Here is a 23,083-nt window from a genome sequence, read left to right on the forward strand (position 1 = left end):
ATCAGAAGAGGGAAGGGGAAGGACGCAGCCGGGACAGCTGCCTGACGCCTTACTAGGTCGTGGGACGCGGGTACAAGCTTCTAGGCTTCTTCCGGGAAAGCCACCGGGTGGCTCCCCTGCAACCCTTCCTGGGACTTGCAGTTCAGTTTCTCTCCTCGGGTTCTCTCCGTGGTTGGTCCGTCCACCATCTCCAGCTACATGGACTACATCTCCCAGAAGCCCACGGGGCGGCTGCGGGGGGTCCGCTTCAGCCTCCACGGCTGGGCGGCTAGTTCAAGTTGCCATAGCGGCCGAGTCTAGGGAAGAGGAGAGTCAGTTGCGCCGGCTGCGTCTGGTCAGTTGCAGCTTTTTGCAACGGCTAGATAGGAGTTAGAGATGATTCGGCGCTGAGGCCTCCAGCCCTCTCCTTTCTTAGGTAAGTGCCACTCCCCTTCTCGTCTCTGTCCTCATCCTCCCACCCTAACCCTGGGGTTTTTCTGGGCCTTGGTCCTCAGGATATTGGGGCAGGGGGGTCGAGAGGAGGGAGTCCTCAAGCCAGGGGCTGTCAGCCACGTTACCCAATTAGGTCGCAGCCTGGGGAAACGGACATGAATTTGTTCTTTGGTTGCATTTACAGACTCACAGTGGCCCACAGAGTGTCAGCAGCTAATAGCTACTTTCTCCTCTTTGGTCAGACCCACGTCTCTTGTATTGCGTCCCCTTCTGGGTGCCGTGTTGAAAAAAGGGACATGGACCAGAGGAGGGCGGCCAGGTGGGCAAAGGGGCAAGTGCTTCCGGACTGGATACCATACCCTGGGGGTTCGGTCGATGACTGCAGTCTTCAACTTTTTGAAGAGCTATTATGTGGAATAGATCAATCAGCAAGCACTTATTAAACGCCTTCTGTGTGTCCAGCACTGTGCTAAGTACTGGGGTTGTAGAGAAAGACCACTCCTCCCCCCCCAAAAACATATGGTCCCCTCTCTCTAGGAGCTTACATTCTAATGCAACGCCACGGTGTACGAACACAGCTGTACATATTATAAGATATATAGGGTGTCCCAAAAGGCTTAGAGCAGTTTCAGGCTCTCGGTTACTGTTAAGACTAATTGTAGTTGGCCTTCAAGTCCATTTCAAGCAAGACCTTAAAGCCTGGCATGTCTTTATGTTTGAAGGTTAGTTTCAGCATAATTGGACATGCACTTGATGCGATTTGTACGGTACTATCTTAATACCATTAAGAGCTTAAAACTGCCCCAAGACGTTTGTGACATCCTGTACGCCAGAGTTAATTCCAGAGAGAAGGCACTAGCAGTGGGAAGGAAGAATGAGGAGTGGGCGAAGGCATTTTTCAGGGTGTACGATTTCAAATGAAATCGGATTAGAGTGCTCTCCTTGGTCCCAGTAGGCAGAACTATAAGTTTTAAGATTTAGAGCAGAATGGGATTTTAGAGATCAGCCTTTTCATTTTACAGACAAGGAAGCTGAGGCCCAAGAGAAGTAGAATAACTTGCCCAAGGTCACACATATAGAATGTGTTGGATTTGATCCTCTGATTCTAAATCCAGCACTATTTTCACAGCACTCCTGCCTATTATCCAAGTCCATGGAATTTCTTTCCATGATACCATGGAGATCTAGTTGAAAATTGCAAAAGTAAATCCAGGCTTAATGGAAGGAAAAACTTCCCTATAATTAGGGTTTTCCAGAAGTGGAATGGGTGACCCGGTGGTCTTGATGACCACTTGTCTGGAAATGTTATAGAAAGTGTTCTTGTTCAGGCATGAGATGGAATACAGAGCCCTACCTACTCTATAATTCTCTGTATGTGTATTTGTGGAAGATTTGGTGCCTGATGGAATCTCCATTGAGAAAGTCACTGTAAGGCAGACGCCTCCAATACTTGGATGTGAAAGTCTAAAGTTGTCATCAGAATTGGGCTATTATACACATACATACATACATACATACATACATACACACACACACACACATACAAACTCTAGAGGACAACTAAGTATTAATGTACAAGACGTTTATTTGAATTATTTTTCATTTTTTTCTAGAAGTTGGGGAGGGGAACCCTAATTAGCTATATTATTGGATTTCTGTGAGTTGGTTCTCTGGATTTATTTCCTTTTTAGTTTCTAATAGGTGAACCTACTGGTGTCAGTTACTTTAAATGAGTGGTTTATAGCTTATCCCATGATTGTGTGTAAGTGGATGAAGTTTGTATGGTTTTCACCTTTCTATTCTAGTTAACATTTCTTGTCATAAATTTCTATCTTAGTGCCCTTTTGTAACTTATTTTAATAAATGTTTCATTCCTTATTTCAGAAAAGGTTGCAGATATGTTTCCTGATTGATATTTATGTAGGCAAATACTAATTTTTCAGATACATTCTATTAGGCCTCTTGCTGATTATAGTCTTAGAAATGTACAAATGTTATTCAGTCAGAAGTTAGAAAAGATTCATAGATCCAGAACCTACAAAAAACAAGGTCAGGTCTAAGAGGAATTAGATTTTCCTGATTTCAGGAAAAATAAAAAAATCAGCCTAGAGCTCTAGTATTATATTTCTTTAGTTCACGGACATCCGAGAAGCATCTCTAGAACCAGTCAGCTTATAAAACATATATTTTTTTCATTTAAGGGTGGGATAGAGTGGGGATGTATGGTTAGTTTATTGGCAAAACTTTTATGTTATTCAAGTGAGTGACTTCAGGAGTGAGAAAAAAAGTCAAAATCGGAAGAATCATATTCATTTGCAGTATTAGTTTTCTTTAAATCACAAGATTGACATATAGTATAATGGTGTTGAATGTATCACTGTACTTTAGGGATGTGCTACCATGCATACCATATAATATTAAAGCAAATTGAATAGGTTGAAGAAATTGCAATTATGTACCATCAACGTGTAAATTTCACTTTTGTCACTGTAGAGGATACACTTTGGCCTATGTGCTTGTGAATAAGGATTTGCTGGGTAAGCTGATTGTACACTTGGATGACTTCAGTATTCTTTCTGATCTCGGTTATGTTCATTTTAACAAACATTTATTATGTACTTACTATATGCAAAGTGCTATGATAGGAACTGATGAGGAATAGGGGGTGGGGTGGTTAGGGAAGGTATACACATGGGAAGGAAATAAGGGCCTTGTTCTCATGAACTTACAGTATGTCATGTGTATGAAGAGAGTAAGTTAACTTCATTATTTTAAAAACTTTAAAGTTCTAGGTGTCTTTACCTCTTGTTTTATTTATCTGTAAGTGGTTTGGGAAAAGTAGAGGGGCAGCCAGAGTTCATCAAACATAGGCTGTTTACCCTGACCCTCATGGTCCTGAAGAAATGATAGAAAGGAGAGGTACGTTTATAAAGAAAGTACTGATGTCAGAGGGGAGCACTAAGGAATTTTGGGGGTTTGTTTTGTAAGCATGTTTTCTGTTTGGGTTTCTGAAATGTTTGCAAATAACAAAACATATATTTGCGGGAAGGAAGCAGTAGAAACTGGACCTTGGAAATGTAGTTATTTTGGGCTCATGAATGATTTTATTCACAGATAAGCCTTGTTAAAATAAAATCTACTCCACAAAAATCCAGACCTTCAGAATTGAAACATTTTACATAAGAAAAAAAAGGTTTATTTGAATAATGCATTTTTATTAAAGGCATAATGGTGTAGTGGAAAGAGCTTGGAGTCAGGAAACAGGGTCAAGTCTTGTCTTAGGTACTTAGCTGTGTGATCTGGGATAAGTCACAACTTCTCAGTGCTTCAGGCTCCTTTTTAGTGAAATGGGGATAAAATGTAAACTATTTTGAGGAAATTACTTTTATAAAACTTAAGACTCTGTGTAAATGTATTATTTCTTAAATTATTATTTAACTTCAGGTCAACTTTTTAGGAATATAGTGATTTTAAAAATCAAGCTATTTGGGTACAAATGACTATCATTTTTCTCACTTATTATTTTCACAAACTCTTTGAGATGTTAGCACTATCAGTCCTTAAATTATCTTTTAACATTATCCTGAAAAGGAATAAATACTGTAAGAATTTGAGGTATTTATACAATGATCAAATTTAACATGAGATACAAATGTATGATCTGTAAATAGGAATTCTCCAACTTCTGTCTAGGCTTATTGCTATACTTTTTTTTTTAAGCTTTTTGTTGAGGCGATCAGGGTTAAGTGACTTGCCCAGGGTCACGTAGCTAGTAAGTGTCAGGTGTCTGAAACCGGTTTTATTGCTATACTTTTTTTAGCCAGTGATGATATAACCAGTAGTATAGAGGGAATTCAAATATACAAAGTCTATCTTTGGGCCTTTCTTATAATCATATCTTTGAGGTTATGGGTTCAGTGATCATATCCATGTAGATACCCTCAATGCTTCTACTGAGCTCTATCAGCAGTTGTAATACACCTCTATTTAATTGTCTCAAAGTCAGCTTAAGTTCAGCATGTCTACAATGAAACGCAAGATAGTTTCCCTGAAAACCTGCCTTTGCTTCATATTTCCCTGTTTTTGTTGAGGGCATTGTCATCTTTCTAGTTGACCATATTTGCAGGCTCCGAGCTACCCTCTACTTTTCACTTTCCTTCCACTAATTTATCAGTTTTCATCAGTTATTGAGTCTTGTTAATTCTACCTTCAAAGGATTTCTCACATCAATCTCCTTTTCTCTAGCCATGTGGCCACTACCCTAATTAAGACTCTCATCACCTTTCACCTGGATTATTGCCTCTAGATTGTTCTCCCTTTTTTTAGGTTCTTCTCTCTCCAATACATCCTCCACATAGCTACAAAAATGTTTTCCATAAGGTACACATAAGACTATGACACTCCTCCACTTACGAATCTATAGTGGTTTCCTGTTATACAATAAAATATAATCTACTTAGCTTGACATTTAAGCCCTTTAGACTTAGACAACCTTTAAATAGATTTGGACAGCCTTTCTAGACTTATTTCACACTACATCCTTTTATGTGCTCTGAGGCTTAGGGAAGTAAAATGATTTGCCTAAGGTCACACTGTAAGATGTCAGAGGACAGATGGTCCCTGGACTCTTAGTGCTCTTAATGTTGTACATTAACTTATCTGGATGTCCATTGGTAGGAATATCTATTCAATTCAACAAGCATTTATTATACATCCACTATGAGGGAGGCATTATTGTGCTTTGGAAAATATACTGGCTCTGGAGTTAGAGTACCTGGATTCAAATCCTGCCTCTGATACTTTATCCTTGTGTGCCCTGGGGCCAGTAATACTAGCTAGCATTTGTATAACGCTTTGAGCTTTGCAAAGTGCTTGACAAACACTGTGTTGCCTATTCTCTGCAGAACAATCCTGGGAAATAGGTGCTATTATTATCTCATGTTACAGATGAGGAAATTGAGGCAGACAGCAGTTACTTGCTCTGGGTCACACAGGTAGTGAGTATCTGAGTCCGGATTTGAAGTCTTCCTGACTCCATGTCCAGTGCTCAATCTGCTAAGCCACTTAACTATCATTTAATCTTCCTGGGTTCAAGTTTCCTTCTCTATAAAGTAAGACTACATGGTCTCTGAGTTGCCTCCAGCTTTTGATTTGTGATGCTGTTTCCTGTTCACTTTGCTAGGCACTGGCTATACACAGACAGCAATCCCCAAAGTTTCTCCCTTAAATTCTACTGGGTGGAAGCAGTGCATACACAGTTCAGTCAGTACAAAGTAATTACAAAGTGATTTTGAAGAAGAGGGCTTCACAGAGGAAGTATTATTTGAGCCGGCCTAAGGATTCCACTAGGGAAGAAGGGATGAGGGAGAGCAGTCCGCAGCCTGGGCAGTGACAGGGAGATAGGTGATTGGAGTGTCATTTATGAGGAGGAGCAAGGCATTCTGTTTGCTGGAATGGAAAATGTCAATGGAAGTAACAGCAGGAAGGATAGGCTGGAGTTAGGTTGTGAAGGGCTTTATGTGACTAACAGAAGAATGAATATTTGATCCAAGAGGCAATAGGGAGCCACTGGAACATTTGGAGTAGGGAAGTGAAATAGTCAGATGTTTACTTTCAGAATTCCACTTTGATTGCTATGTAGAGAATGAATTGGGAAGGGATTGGGATGAATTGGGATAGGTAAACTTTGGGCCAGGGAAAATAATTAGTAGTCTAGATGAGAGTTGATGAGTAACCCAAACAGGTCATGTGAGACACAGGGAATGACTACCTCCAAGAGGGGTTGATTCTATCTTTACAACAAGATTTGGCAACTGATTAGATATGGGGGCAAGGGAGAGGGAAGACTCGGAGATGACTCTAAGGATGTGAAGGTGGTTGATTGTTACCCTGAACAGAAATAGGAAAGTCAAGAAAAGAGTTGATTTAGGAAGAAATATGAGTTCCATTGTAGATGTCTTGATATCGAGATGCCTGAAGGACATCTAGGTGGGAATATCTGTCAGACATTTGCCTACCTGTAAATGCATAGATTTCTGCATTTGGGCCTTAACATGTATCCTTGTATGTTGTAGAGAAAATATGTTAGAATGTAGAGCTGCTCTGAGTCATGGTCTTCTTGAGGAAATGCTGCATTGAGAAGGTATATTTAGATTAGAATGTATAAGATTGGATAGCTGGTAGCAGGCTATCCAGATTTGAGTAAATGCTTAATGGTAAGAGAGTGAGGGACAGTAAGGATGTTTCCCTGCATGGACAAAAAGGCACATTCATCACAGTACTGAGGATGGGACCAGTTGGTAGGGCGTTTGGCTAATTTAGAGTTGAAGGGAGTATAGTGTAAATGAATGACAAGTAGTAGGGTAAATGCAAATGACTGTAATAAATCAAGGTAGGGTCCTCTTGGTTAGTCAATTGCAATTACTCTTAGGTTTAATGCAGTTGTATTTTGAACATATGCACTCAAATGGATCTGTGATCCCATGAAATGTTTATAACTTTGTTAATGTCCCAGCACACAAATAATCAAGTATTTTTATTACTGTTGTGCAGCTGAAGCCATTTCTTTTGGAAACAATTTGCTTAGAAAATTTGATCGAGGCCAAATGCTCTAACGATGACTTCATCCTAAGAACAAATACTTTTTGAATGACTGTTAAGTGCAAAGCACTGTGATAAGTTCTCTGAGAGACATACAGATGTCTAAGACAGTTATCCTTTAGGAGGTTGTAGTCAACTAAAGGAAACAATACAGGAACACAAATAGTTATTATATAAGGTAGTTATATAATGTGTGTTATTTGAGTTTTATGAAAAAAGTGCTAGAGTAGTTCAAAGGAGGGAGTGCTATAAGGATATAGTAAGTTCATTTTTGACTGAAGTGATCAGAAAAGGCTTCATAAAGAAGTTGGCATTTGAGCTGTGCCCTGAAGGATTAATAAGATTTCATCTAGTGGAGATGGAAGGAAAGAGGGCCCAGAAATAGGGAGTTCCAGGAGTAGAGAACAATGGAGGTATGGAACAGAAGATAGAGGTATAAAGGTATAAAACGTATTCCTAGAATGGTGAATGAATTAGTTTGGCTGGAGTGTAAGTTTAATGGGGCCTGGATTGTGAAGAACATTGAATACCCAGTTGAGGGGATTGGACTTTATCCTCTAGTCTATGCAGAGTCATTCAACAAGTTTTGATTAGGGAAATATTGTTGTTTTTCATTTATTTCAGTTGTGTAAGACTCTTTGTGGCCAACATTTGAAGTTTTCTTGGCAAAGGTACCGGAGTGGTTTGCCATTTCCTTCTCCAGCTCATTTTACAGATGAAGAAATTGAGGCAAATAGGTTAAGTGACACATCTAGGATCACACAGCTAATAAGTGTCTGAGGCTGGATTTGAACTCAGGTCTTCCTGACTCGAGGCCCAGCACTTTATCTACCTAGCTGCCTATGATTAGGGAAATAATATTACTAAAAAGATACATAGGGAGATTAATCTGGCGAAGATACCGTTGATAAATTGGAATAGAGAAGAAATTGAAGGTAGGAAGAATACTTAGATGCAGTACTAGAGACATTAGGCATGAGAGCCTAAACTAGGATTGTAAAGGGTGACAGATGTGAGAAAAACTGTTGAAAAATAATTCTCAGGACTTGGTGGCTGATTAGATGTAAGAGATGAAGGAGAAAGAAGGCTATCCACTTGGGGTTAATTGCTGGAAGCCTTGAAATGTGTCAGGTTCTTGGGTAATAACACTAAAAGAATTTCATTATAATCATACTTATGTTTTCCTCAACTTCTGCTTTTTGTTAGTTGAACTTGAAAATATACTCTTCAAGTTGTTTTTTGAAAAGGGAGGAAAGAAAAGGGAAGGGAAAGAATGCAAAATAATGAATTAGAGAAGGGACTGTGCAGAAAGGGGCTGGCATGTCATGAAACTCACCTGAACCCAACAAAGTGGGATTGCACACAGAGAGTTTGGTATAGAAATACGTTAAATTCAGCAGAGAAATAGGCAGAAACAGGGAGCGTGGAGAGTGGGGTTTAAGAAATCGAATGGAATTGAGGAGGGCATAGAAACAAAACAAACTTAAATTTTGGAAGGAGAATGGTAGAAGGGGGCTCAATAGCAAAGAAGAAAATGTTAAGAATCAGTGATTAGGGTCTGAGGGCAGTGGAAGTTTACTGTTTCAATTGTAGATTACTAGTGTTACATTATATCCCTTTTCTTTTATCACCTTCTTACTCTCCCTTGCTGTCCTTACAAATAAAGGAAAAACTATATGTTTTTGATTGAGGGAAATATATGATTAACAATAAAAAACTATTAATGTTAATGGATGAACTTACCATAAAATGGAGAGAGGAACAGAATGGTATAGAAGGGAGAATCTAACAGTATGTTGTTTACAGTAAATATTCTTGAAACATAAATATTCACAGTTAAAATGGGGGAGTAGAGTAGAATTTATTGTGGTTCAGGCAAACTAAAAATATCAGGGGTAGCCATCATGATCTCAGGCAAGGCAACAATAAAAAATAGACATTGTTAAAACAGCAAAGTAGCCAAACTGAATCATCTTTAAAGGCTCCATAGAGAATGAAATAATGTCAGTATTTATTAAATATATGCCAAATATCCCACAAGTTATCTTTTAAGTACTTAAAAGAAAAGTTAGTTAAAGCATGGGGATAACAAGTAACACTATTTTAGAATCATTAGATTCCCTAAAACCGTGATAAAAAAAAAGCTTGTCAATTATATTTCAAGAGATACCATTGCCATCCATCTGAAATTACCTCCAATTTTCCCTGTTCATAGTTTGTATATACTATATATAGTTATTTGCATGTTTCCTCCATTAGAATGGAGCACATTGAGGGCTGGGGCAATTTTTGCCTTTCTTTATATTCCCCACTACAGTGCCTGGCACATAGTAATTGCTTAATAAATTCTTGTTGACTGATGAAAAAAATCATAAATGAAAATTGCCCAGATCTATTAGAACAAATGGGCAAATTAAAGATAAAAAGAATCCACCATTTACCTCCTGAAAGGAATCTGTAAAAGAAGTCTCAGGAATGTCAAGCTCCCATATTAAAGAAAAAAATACTATAAATATCCATGAAGAAGTGGTTCAGGCAAAAAAGGAACTTTACTCAGGATTACACAAAACCTGGCAGCTTCTTCTATAATTAAGAGAAGATATTGGAATATAATATTCCAAAAGGCAAGAGATAAGGATTTATACCAAAAATAAGATCCAGCACAGCTGAGTATAATTTTATAGAGGAAAAAAATGGATCTTTAATGGAATAGAGCACTTTTAAACATTCCAGAAGAAAAGACCGTAGTTGATTAGGAACTTTGAAATATGGAAATTTGAAGTGAGGAACTTTCAGATAATTTGAAAACAAAAGTGAAAAGAAACCTAGAAAGGTAAACTTATTTCAGCATTTAGAGGGAGCTTTATGATGATGATGTTCTAACATTCTTGTGGAGTGAGAAGAAAGAAGTATGAAATAACTACCTTCTTGTACTCAAAGAGTATTGAGGTACTTAACTAAGAAAAATAATGTCCTGGAGGTGGATTGACTTGATACTGAGGATTTGAAGAGAGAAAGAATAAAAGGACTACTCTAGTGTTCAAAAGAGGAAGGAAGGGATAGAACTTGCCATTTCTCATAATGAATTCTTGAGAAGATGAATATACAGACATGGAAAGGGGTAGGGACAGTATAAAGTTGAAATGAACTTTACTATTATCTAAAAGGGACAAAGTGAAAACACACACACACACACACACACACACACAAAGAGTTTGGAATAGAAATACAAATTGAGATTGAGGGAATGGGATGGAATTAAGAGGTGGAATAATACAAAGGACAGAATTGTCACAAGTAAAACATATTTCCTGATCCTGAGTGGGTTGGGAAGTAAGAGAGGAGGAAAAAACAATAAAGAATGTAAGGGGATACTTTAGCTTGCCTCTAAGGCAATTGAGGAATTGCTGAACAAACTAAGGCATGTGAATATAATGCTTTTGTTTCATGAGAAATTATGGAAGAGATGAGCCTAATGCAAAAATGGGGTGAGCAGAGCCAGGAGAACAATTTATACAAGGACAGCAGCATTGTGTAGAAAAAACAACTTAATTCTGATCATTGCAGTGACCAACTATGTCTCCAGAAGACCCTTGATGAAGCATGTCACCCGCATCCTGACAGAGAGGTATTGGACAAAAGGTGCAAAAAGAGACCTATATTTTTAGAAAGGCTATTGTGTAGATGTGTTTAGGTTGACTATACTTACTTGCTACAAGTCTTTCCCCACCCCCCTCCCCCTTTCCATTTTAAATTGGGGATAGGAGGTGGGAGGTGCTAGCAACAGTGATGCCAAAAAAAGGAGTGAGTTTTTTCAGCACTAAAAAAAAAAATCAACAGAAGAGATCAAAAAGAAGTTCAGAAGCAAGCACAGACAAGCAGGACAGTTTTGAGAGTAATAATTAGAATTTATTGTACATTTTAAAATAGCAGGTGGTATAAAATGGTTTCCCAGTTTCACTCAAAATCTTATTTTTTATTCTCTTTGTGTGGAAATAGTCCTTTTTGGTATTTAAGTTCAAAATAAAAAAAAGATAATTCAAACAAATAGATTAGATAGTTTAATCTTTAATAATTGATGGGTCAGAAAGAACAAATTATAGAAACAATATATAATTTCATCAAAGCAAAGGACACCATAGAAATAAGATACTAAAAATTTTAGGGTGCAGCCAAAACAGTTCTTAGGGGAAAATTTATATCTCTGAACACTTTCAACAAACAAAAAGAAAAAGAACAGATCAATGAACTGGGAATACAACTACAAAATAAAAAACCTTGAAAAGCAACAACAAAAAACTTCAGTTAAACACAAAAATAGATGTTCTGATAAATAAGAAATAAATAAAAGTGACATTGATTTTTGAAAAAATTAATAAAATTGATAAACTTTTAGCTATTTTGATTAAAAAAAAGAGGAAAACCTAATTATCACTATCAAAAATGAAAAAAAAAACCACCTTACAACAAATAAAGGGGAAATAAAGGAAATGATCAGAAACTATTTTGGCCAACTATGGATGCTAGCATAAGTAAGAACATATGAAATGGATGAATATTTTTAAAAATATAAAATACTCAGAATAATTCTAGGACCATTTGGATTTACAATTAAATTGTATTAAATACTTGAAGAATTCTAATATATAAATCATTATTGAAAATAGGAAAAGAGGGGATCCTGCCAAATTCCTTTTTTTGAAGCAAGTATGGTTTTTATGCCCTAACGAGGGAGATGCAAAACGGAGAAAGAAAACTATAGTCCAGAAATGTTACACTCAATGGTGACCAAACTGTTTCCTGATTAAAATGTAATTTGGAAATGTTTAACAAAATTAATGTACAATACAGTTTAGATTATGTTAATTTGTGACTTTCTAAGTCCACTGCACTGGCAGGGATCCTTTTCTGTTTGAGTTTGACATCATTGCTATTGACCACTATCCCAAATGAATAGCAGTATAAAAATGCAGGATAAAATATGATCAAAGAGGCGATAGCAACATAATGAAAAGATTATCTACTAGGACCAGGTTGAACTTATAACAGGAAACGAGATTTGGCTCAACTATAACTATGATAAACCATATTAATAACAAACATGATAAAATTCACATGATTATCAGTAGATGCAGAAAAAACTTTTGATAAAATACAGCACCCTTTTTAAAAATTAAAAACATCAAAAAACATTGCAATAAATGGACATTTCTTTAATATTGTAAATAGTATCCATCTAAAATCAAGGGCTGCCATTATCTATAATGGGGAAATGGTTGAGGTTTTTCCAGTAACATCAGGGTAAAGCAAAGATATAATTTGTTACCATTGTTATTTTATATAGCTCTAGAAATGCCACTGTAGCAAAAATATAAGGAAAAGAAATCAAAGGAGTGAGCATAGGCAAAAAAAAAAGTTATTTTTTTTTTGCTGATGTGATGGCTTATTAAGAGATCTCTAGAGATTCTATTAAAAATTAATTGAAAAAAAGCTTTAAAGTAGTATGTGAAATAAACCCCAAAATCATTAACATTTTTATATATTATGCATAAAACAAAACAAAAAGAATATAATTCAGAATAACTATTGAATATATAAAGTATTTCATTATCTACTTTAAGAGTAATTATATGAACACAACTGTAAAATATTTTTGCAGAAACAGATTTTAAATAATAAGAGAGATATTATTTTCTCATGATTGTGCCATGTCAATACTATCTAAAATAATTTTTGGTGGCATACCAATGAAATTGGTGAACAGTTACTCTATAGAGTTAGACATAATAGCAACATTCGGCTGAAAAGAGTTTCAGAATCTCAAAGGAAATAATGAAATTAAGTAGGAAGGAAGGGAACCTAGCAGTATCAGATCTCAAACTATACCATAAAGCAGTAATCACCAAAACTATTTGATGCTTATTAAAAAAAAATAAAAAGGGTGATCAGTGGAAGAATGTTACATAATATCCAGAAGCAATGGAACATAGTAGGATAGTGTTTCATAGATCCAAGGACACAAATTACTGAAGTAAGGGTTCACTTTTTGATAGAAATTGTAGTTTGGCAGAAATTAAGTTTAGACTAACAGTTCACCGAGACCTAGATATAAAAGGTCATAGCTCAAACAAATTAGAAGATAAAGGAAAGAAATAACTTTTTCAGTTCTGGATAGGGGGGTAGTTCTTGATGCAAAAAGGTACAATGAAGATACCAAAAGGTAAAACGGTCAATTTGTTAACATAAAGTTAAACATTTTTTACATATGTTAACGTGTGAAGAGAAGTTGTTAACTGGGAAAAAAATCTTTGAAGCACATTTCTCCGCTAAAAATCCAATATTCATGATATGTAGGGAATTGATTCAAAATTGATTCATTTATATGAATAGTCTAATCACATGCTTCTTCACCAGACTTTTCTCTAACCCTTGATAGCCTAATTCCTTAATGGTTGTCATGCTCCCAACCCCTCATCCTAGTTTTTCTTAGTTTTTGTCCTACAAGTCACTAAGCTGAATCTATCCTTTGACCAAGCAATAGCAGTTCTGGGCATATACCACAAAGATATTAAGAAAGCAAAGGGCCTATAAGTACAAAAATAACTATAACAGCACTGTTTGATAGGAAATAATTGTAAACAATTGAGTGTCCATCATTTGGGGGGGATGGCTGAACAAATTATGAATATTATGAATGTATAAGCATAATGGAATATTACTGTATCCTAAGAAATGATGAAGGGGATTGATTCAGAGATATTTGACAAGACTTGTATAAAGTGATGGAGACCGAGTAGAACCAGAACAATTTATACATTTATACAACATTGTAAAAGAAGACAATATTGAAAAACTTAAGAACTTGATCACTAGAATGAACAACTCTAAAAGACCAGTAGGGAATATTTCCCAGTTGTCAACAAAGAGGTGATGGATTAGTAGTATAGAGTGACATATAAATTTTCAGACATAAACCAATGTGTAGATTTGTTTTGTTTGCTTGTTATAAAAGGGAGGCTCTTTTGTGGAGAGGGGTAACAGTGGGGAGGAGTAACAGTTAAGGGAATGATATTAATGGTGATGTCCATCAGTTCATATGCCTTTATGCTTCTCCATGTTCATGTTCATTTTTTACAGTACTGTAATATTCTATTATGGTTATATGCCACACTTAAAAAACATTCCCTAGTGGATAGGCATCTCTTTAAGTTTGGCTCTTTGGTACCACACACCAAAAAAAATGCTGCTAAAATATTTTGGTGCATATGTAGACAAGAAAAAAATTATTTGTACAAAAATATTCTGAACAACACTTTGGAATAGCAAAAACTGTAAACATACTAGGTGTCCATTGGTTGGGAATTGGCTGAACAAATTAAGGTATGTGAATGTAATAGAATATTATTATACCATAAGAAAATATGAATAATTTGAAGAAATATCAGAAGATTTATATAAAGTAATAGCAAATGAAAGGAGAACTAAAAAATCATTGCATGCACTGATTACAACAATTTAGTCAAAGACAACAATAAGGCAACTATTTGTATTAAACAATTCATTGTAAAAATATGAAAAGATCAGGGAAAAAAATCACGGTATTAAGATCAACATAGATATCTTTTGGGGGTGGGTAGCTTTCATTGCAGACACGTACAATTAAAATAAAACTTGATACTTTGTTAGTGGTTGGATTTCAAATATTTAAACAGTTTCATTCATTAGAAGGCATTTTTTTGAGGTTAGTAACTTCAGGATAGATGTAGAAACCAAAAGTGTAATTACTTAACTTGGCCTGGTCACCTTTTGTGAATTATTATCCTGATGTTTAAAGCTTATCTATGGTAGAACAGCTGCTAATTGTTTAAAAATGGCTTCTAAGGAAGAGACATGAGAATCAATAAATTGCTTTTCTTCCATGTAAATGTGTGTCATAATTGAGACAATCTAATGATTCTTTAGGTTAGAACACAAAAGAAGTTGACTAATGTTCCTCAGATGGAGCTCATTGTTATTCCTATAGCAAAGTTAGGTGATAATCTCATTTTCTCTGGTGACTGTGATCAGGGTGACATGTGGACATTAAGTTCTTAGAAGGAACAAATTGTTAGGAATTCATTATTTGGACTGGAATATATAGTCAACTTTATAAGATTCATTAAGAGTATAGTAATATTTATGACATTAAAATACAAATCTGTCAGGTATAATTGAACAAAATTTTATTGTAGTATGTTTGCCTGCATTTTTTAAAAGACCCTAGAAAACTAAGAGATAGGTGACCTTGGAATAAATGCCCTAGCCACCATATTGTTTTTACATGTGGACTAAAGTATAGAGTTAGGGGTGGGATTTAAAAAGGAGAGGAAAGAGTGTAAGCAAAGAAGCTAACTTCAGCTGTTGGAAAAATCTCAGCTATGCTATTTTTTATCAGTTAAAAGATTCACAGAGTAACACTAAATAAGCATTGAAGCGCTGCTTAATGAACATTACTTGAAAAACAGAAACCACAGCTACTATGAAATCACCAAATTGTATTATATTACACAGTTGATCTGATATTTTCAGCCAACTCAGCTTATTTGCTTGTAGATCTGGTTAGCTGTTGAATGACTGGCAACTAGTAGATGACTCCAAATTTGAAATTTACTCAAATGTTAAATATGTAGTCTGAACCAGCTTTGTAGAGTTAGGTATTTATTTAACACTCCCCCTCAAACCCCCCAAACCAGAAAACTCTATTCTCTTTAAATTATCCCCTCCCTCCGTTATCAGTCATTAGTTTGGTCATTGGATTGATTAGAGTTCTTTAGTCTTTAAAAATTATTTTTCTTTGCAATATTTTTATTATCTAAATTGTTCTGGTTCTGATCTCTTACCTTGTCATTAGTTCATATAAGTGTTTGCAGGTTTCTCTGAAACTATACCTTTTGTAATTTCTCATGGTATACATTATTCTATTACATCCATATATCATGATTTGTTCAACCATTTTAGTTATCAGGGATCCCCTTTGTTTCTAGTTCTTTGCTATAACCAGAACAGCCTCTATAAAGGTTTCTTGTACATAAGGGTCAAGGGTCATTTCCCTCTTTCTCTGATCTCTTTGGGATATAGGCCTGATGCTGTTATTGCTATGTCAAAGAGTATGCACTTTGGGGGTCATAATTCCAAATTGCTTTCCAGGATGACCAGGCCATTTCACAGCTCTAATAACAGTACATAAGTATGTTTATTCTCTTAGAGCCACTCCAAAAGTCATCCATTTTTTTTTCATTTTTGCCAGTCTGATGTGTGAGATGTAGCATTTCTATAATTATTATTGATTTTTAAAATTTTTTCATATGAGTGTTGATAGCTTGAATTTCTTCCTTTGAGAAATTCCTGTTCATACTCTTTGAGCATTTGTCTGTTCTTATAATTTTGAATCAATTCGTCATATAGAGGTAACTTGTAAACTGATAGTTACCTGGCTATTCATCTTCCTTTGATCTTACAATCATGGATTTTATAGCTAGAGGTGATTTCAGAGATAATCTAGTCCAGCTCCTTTGATTTAGAGTTTAGGAAACTGAGACTCAGAAATAGCAGGTGGGAGAGCTAGAATTTGAATTTAGGTCCTGTGCTCTAAGTTTAATGTTCTTTCTGCTTCACCATCTCACTTCTTATGTTTCGTAAGCTGTCTTTAGAGAAGGGAATAAAGGAGCTGGTGAAGTTGATTTCATGTAGTAAAGGGCAGCAGTGAATATCTTCTTATGAAACATTTAGTCATGTTACCATGCATTGTTTATGATGAGTTTAGGTAAATAGATAATTGACGTTTATTTTTAAGATCCATTGCAGAGAATAAAGTAGAGAAATACTCTAAAGAACTTTATAAGATATTCTAAACCAGGTCAACTAATAACCTGATACTCAGGGAATTTGGTACAAAGTAGGATAGAAATAAATGTTAGAAATTGTTGTTTGGATTTAAGACATGTTACAGTGGATCTGTGATCTCAGTGAAGTGGGTATTCCCTTTATCTCTGCAGATCATAACCCACTTGTGTCCATCCGTTCTGAGCAACTGTAGTCCGTGTCCCATAAATCCTATACAAGAGATCCACACCATTTACCTAGGGTCTTCTTTCCATGATTTTGATGTTGTGAGAATATCAGTTGAACACATGAGGTGTCTATTAGTCATACCTTATTCTTGCCATTTGACCAGTGTTATTTTATTTTTTGATCATTTCTCCCTTTGATGTCCTTACCACTGCTTCTCGTTTGTAATTCCTTGTGTACATGCCCATCACAGTCTAATGGGGAAATAACATGAGATAATTAAGAGGGAAGGCTCTGGCATTAATGGAGATTAGGAGAGGCCTCCTGTAGAAATAAGATATTAGCTGGGGCTTAAAGCGAAGCCAGAATGTGGAGATGAGGAGGGAGAGTCTTTGGGAATAACCAGTGAAAATGCCTGGAATTTGGAGATAGAGTGTCTTCTGCATGGGAGAGCAAAAAGGCCCATTTCACTGGATTATAAGAAACTTGGAAGAGAGTAAAGTGTAAGAATATTGAAAAGGAGGGGACAGGTTATGAAAGGCTATGAATGCCAATGGGAGATTTTATAAACAAATCTACATTTTTGCTAAATCCAAAAACATATGTTTCATTCTATATCTTGAATTCATTACCTCTCTGTCAGAATGTGGGTATTTTGCTTCATCATTGGTCCTCAGGAATTATGGTTAGTCATTTGGTTCATCAAAGTTCCCAAGTCTTTCAAAGTTTGTCTTTACAGTGTTGTTGTTATATAAATTGTTCTGATTCTGCTCACTTCACTTTGCATTAGTTTATGCAAATCTTCCCAGGTTTCTCTGAAACCATTCCCTTTGACATTTTTTTTATAGCGTGATAGTACTTTATACACCATAATTTGTGTAGGTATTCCCCCATTGATGGACATTTTAGTATCTAGCCCTTTGCCATCATAAAATGAGTTGCTATAAGCATTAGTCTTTTTTTTCTTTTTAAACAAAAAAAAATTAATGAACTGGGCAAACTCTATCAACAAATGTAAACTGCTATGTTTGTGAAAGAAATACTAAAAACTCAGAAAGACTCAGAAAAATATGTAGGTGTGAGTATAATTGTGAATCTATTATATTCAGCTTTAAAAAATTTTAAACTTAAGGTAGTAAAACCAACCCTGCTGCTTGCTTTTGTGGACTTCTGAACTACTTTCTCTCTTCTGTCTGTTTTAAAGATGCTTCATTGATGCATTGATACCCTACCCCCCTTTTTTCTTTGCCTTTTTTTTTCTATCACTATCAGTGCTTTCTGGGTCTCAGTTAACCAGTGTTTTTAGTGTCCAAATTGCCTGATGGTGTTTAAAAATCAAAAACTTAACAGACAGTTCCTTGGTTCAGTAAAGATAATGTAGAAGTCCATGTTGCTTCTTGTTACACAGGAGCCACCACTGGAGGTGTTTGGGGCTTCAGCCTCTAAGAGGTTCACTCTTGATCTGGCCAGTCAGAAGCACGGGAAGACAGATTTGGAGGGTTAAATAAGAGTTTATTCTTATTCTTTTCTATCTCTGTGGGTTCCTGATAATGGGAGCACCAACTCCTGCAGGATCCCCTAAGCAACCTTCTCGAAGGGGCCAGTGAGAAGGGGGAACAACAAGCCCTATGTCTCAATGGGGGCCAGTTGAGACGCGCACAGCATTCCAGCTTATGCACTCCCCTAAATTCCCCAAGACGCAGTGGGGGCCGGTTGCAGCACACACACATGCATTTCTCTTTGCATTCTCCAAATCCCCAGTGGAGGCTGGTTGAGGCAAGCACATTCACAAATCTCAAATGCCCACTCACTGAACAGTGCTCTCTTAATTTATGGAGAAGCACACAAAGAAGGCAGTTTGCTAACAATAAGCTCACAGGTTAACTTTAGCAAAATCATCATGACTTAACACAGTGCAAGCATAGTAAATATTAAATTATGTCATCCCTGTATATCACCGTGCAGTTGCAGTTAAAAACTGTTTACATGCCATGAGCCTGGGAACTAGAGATTGTTTTGGCCATGGATCCTGGAAACTGTTATCTAAAAAATCATAACAAAATCCACCTTACTTACACTCCTAGTATTTATTTTATATTGTTCCTGAATCCTTCCTGTGGTCTTGGTTGCACATTGTTGATGGAGTTGTATAAAAGAGATGGTTGGACTCTTAACACCAATGACAAGCAAATAATTCCTATTTTAGTTGTGTTTGGGTTCTTAGGTCATGAATCTTAGGTGCTTGAAGTGCTGTGACGTTTTCTGAATGTTCCACATATTTGGTGCCCTTTCCCCACCATCTTTATTTTATCTTTCTACTTGGCTTTCTCTACAGGTTTACCATCAGATCCAGGACACAGAGCATCCTTCATTTGTTGCTCCAGATTTTGGAATTAACAGTTGCTGACCTTTTGATGCGTACCGGTGAATCTCTCATGCTGGAAATCATGATTCTTCCTTACTAAAAGTATGCAGTCTTTAGTTGTATGAAGTAAGATTTTAAACATTTATCTATGTTGCATATCACTTGAATGTTTAACATCTTGAATCTAATTAATGTTATCAAGTTTATATTGTATTTTACAGTATAAAATAATAAAATAATTTTATAGTATAAAATAATAAGATGCTTGGATTTAAATTTAAATTATAGCAATAAGAAGATGGCTATATAAAAATCTGTGATTATCATTACTTACCAATTGTTAGCATAGTAGGAATTTAGTTTGAGAACTGCTTGGAGGATTCAGATGAATGTGTACGTTCACTGGTGTGCTAGAGAAGAGCTGATTATCATTAAAAAATTTACTGCCTCATGGAAAACTACAATAACCCAAATATGTTTAGTATGATTATTTGTCAATTCACTGTCAATAGTTACAGTAAAACCAGAATATTTCCCCCTCTGCCTATTTCTTGAAATGAATTTAATTTTTAGAATTGTGATTTATCAAAATGAAGATGAAATAAAAATGGTCAGTAGGAGCATGTTTTATTAAGGATTATCTAAGATCTCATAACTATATTTATGAAAGGAGGAAGATAAGTATCATTGACTTTTTTGAAGTCATTATTAAAATTTAGCAAGGACATAGCATCCAGGATATTTTTATTGTTTAAGGAAGGTATAATAGTTATTACTTGAATAAGGGCCTGTTATCTGATATTTTAAACTTAAAACAAAGTTAAAATGGGTATGTGTGTGAGATTATAGATTACATATGTATTAATACCTTTCATATTCATCAACTTTTATTAATCTTTAAGACTTAGCTCCACTTTTACTGAAGTTACACTGACTATGGAGTTACATAGAACTAAGAGTCAAAGCTAAATAGAATTTCAATTTAAGATTTCTTCCATTACCATTTTCTCAATTCTAAAAAATGCCATAATGAGTGAAAGATGATTTTAGATGGTATTGTACATGTTTATAGGAGAGGTGGCCATAAAAGGAGAGAGACAATTTTTGAGGCATTATAATATTTACATTTAGGATTTTCTCTCTTTTCAAGTTGTTTGGTTTTTAAGCACCTTTGTATCATTCTGGGAAGGACCAAGAAAATGGTGCTGTTGAGCTCAGTGCTAATGGCTTCCCACAGAGCATTAAGGAGCTACTGAAGTGGCTATAATTCTGTACTGCTTATGGGGGAGGAAGGAGATAGGACAGGGAAAATAATTGACTGGATAGAGAAGTACATACCGATTCGCCATCACTCCAGCTGGAATGATAAGGAGCTAGATATCTCTTCAATTCTTTGTCTCGACAAAAACAAAACAAAAAAAGCATATTCTATTTAGAGAAGATTTGTTTGCAGCATGAGTTGCTATCTTAAGGCAGTTTTTTTAAAAAAAGTAGAAACATAAGATTTAGAATTGGAAGGTACCTTGAGATTACCATGGATTACCCCCTTATGTTGTAGTTGAGGACCCAAAGACCAGAGGGAGGAAGTGATTTACCAAGTATTACACAACTGGTAAATATCAGAGGTAGGATTTGAACTTAGTTCCTCTGACTCTAATGTTCCTTGTAACACAATTTGCTACCTTTCTATGGGAAATTTTGGTGAATGCTTTTTTCTTTTTCTTTCTAAAATTTATGTATACTGGAATATATAAAGAGGACTATTTGCATTTTTTTTTTTGGTGAGGAAGGGGAGGGGGGAATAAGAGGATGGAATGGGGTTATTAATCTATTATTCTACTGTTCTTTCTATATTCCTTAGAATTTGGTTGACTTTGTCATTGATTCTTTGTAGAGATCACTCAGATATATTTTTACAATTACTTAGTGGTAACACACAAATCTTGCATTAATTTATATGATTAAATTAATCGATTAATTAATAATTAATTTTATATGAGTAAACTTTTTTGTTTATTTTGTTTATTTTCGTACCACCTTACTCTGAACATAACCCTGGGTTGACTCCCCTGCTAACTGAATCATTCTTGTTACAAAGAAAAAAAAAGGGGGGGAAATAGGTAGGTCAGCAAAACTAAATGACATATTAACTGAGTTTGACAGTGTATGTAATGTTTGACACTGATAATCTCTCACCTCTGCAAAGGAGAGAATGATGGTCATTTTGTCTTCTATTCTCTGGGGCCAAACTTGGTCATTACAGTTACCCAAAATTCAGTTTTGTTTGTTTTTTGTTCTTTGTATTTATATCACTGTATTCATTATATATGTATACAGTATGTTTGTGTATACACACATATATAAATATATATATATATATATATATATATATATATATATATATTATATATATATACACACACACACACACATATATATATTTCAGGTTCTGTTTTTTTTCTGTTCATAAAAGTCTTCTCATGCTTTTCTGAAATTTTTATGTTTATTTCCTGTTATTCCATTTCTTGAAGTCCAGTAATAATTCTATTACACTCATCTACCACAATTTACTTAGCCATTATATAATTGATGAGCATCTACAGTATTTTATTTCTCACTGTTTGCTACCACAAAAGTACTGTTTTATTAAATTTTAGTATCTATTCCACTTTTTAAACATATTTTGGTGTGAAAAAACCTTTCTTTCTATTCTTGGCTTACTTAGTATATGTCCCTGGCAGTGGTGTCTACATGGCAAAGAGAATGGATATTTTAGTTACTTTTTTTTTCTTTTTCTTTTTGCTAGGTGATGGGGTTAAGTGATTTGTCTAGGGTCACGCAGCTAGTAAGTGTCAAGTGTCTGAGGCCAGATTTGAACTCAGGTCCTCCTAACTCCAGGTGCTTTGTCCACTGCACCACCTAACTGCCCCAATTTTGGTTACTTTCTTAGCATAATTCCATGCTTTCTAGAAAGTTGGACCAATTCATAGTTCCACTAATAAGTACTGAATTAGTGTGCTTGTATTTCTAGAGCCTCTCCAACCATGACGATTTCTGTCTTTTGTTATCTTTGTCAGTTTGCTGAGTATGAGGTGAAATCTCAGAGTTTTTTGACTTGCATTACTCTTGCTGTTAGTGGCAGAGATGTGAGATAGTCATTCATATGTCTCTTAATAGTTTGCCATTCTTCTTTTGAGAATAGTTTATTCATGTCCTTTGACTTCTTTTCTGTTGTAGAATGGTTCTTGGTCTTACAAATTTGTGATAGATTCCTATATATTTGAGGTATCAGGCATTTATTAGAGATATTTGGTGCAAAGATTTTTCCCAGTCAGCAACTTCCCTTCTTGTCCTAGTACAATTTAATAAACTGTTCTTCTCCTCCTCCACTTCCTCTTCTTTCACTTCTTGCTCCTCCTTCTTCTTCTCTTTCTTCTTCTCCTTGTCCTCTTCTTTCTCATTCTCTTTCCACTTTTTAGAAAGAGTTTGAAGACAACAATGGCAGAATCATCCAGTGAATCAGAATACTACCATCATGGTCGATTGGATAGGCGGAAGCCTCGCACTCACCGACACCATGCTACAGATGTCACAGCAAAGATCCATACCTTAACAAGTACTTTACAGGTAAGTTCTCAA

General features: G+C 35.6%; 1 protein-coding gene across 1 annotated transcript in view; it reads left to right on the plus strand.

Moving 5' to 3' along the window:
- The first annotated feature begins 203 nt into the window (after nucleotides 1–203).
- The window catches only part of CEP128 (centrosomal protein 128), a 507,255-nt gene continuing 484,375 nt past the window's right edge, over nucleotides 204–23,083 (plus strand). The window contains 3 exon segments of the mRNA XM_020976328.2: nucleotides 204–415; nucleotides 19,415–19,570; nucleotides 22,924–23,071. Of these exon segments, the coding sequence (XP_020831987.1) occupies nucleotides 19,566–19,570; nucleotides 22,924–23,071 (153 nt within the window). The 5' untranslated portion in view covers nucleotides 204–415; nucleotides 19,415–19,565.

Source organism: Phascolarctos cinereus, unplaced genomic scaffold (assembly GCF_003287225.1).
Source record: "Phascolarctos cinereus isolate Bilbo 61053 unplaced genomic scaffold, phaCin_HiC Scaffold_3;HRSCAF=262, whole genome shotgun sequence".
NCBI classification, from domain to species: domain Eukaryota; kingdom Metazoa; phylum Chordata; class Mammalia; order Diprotodontia; family Phascolarctidae; genus Phascolarctos; species Phascolarctos cinereus.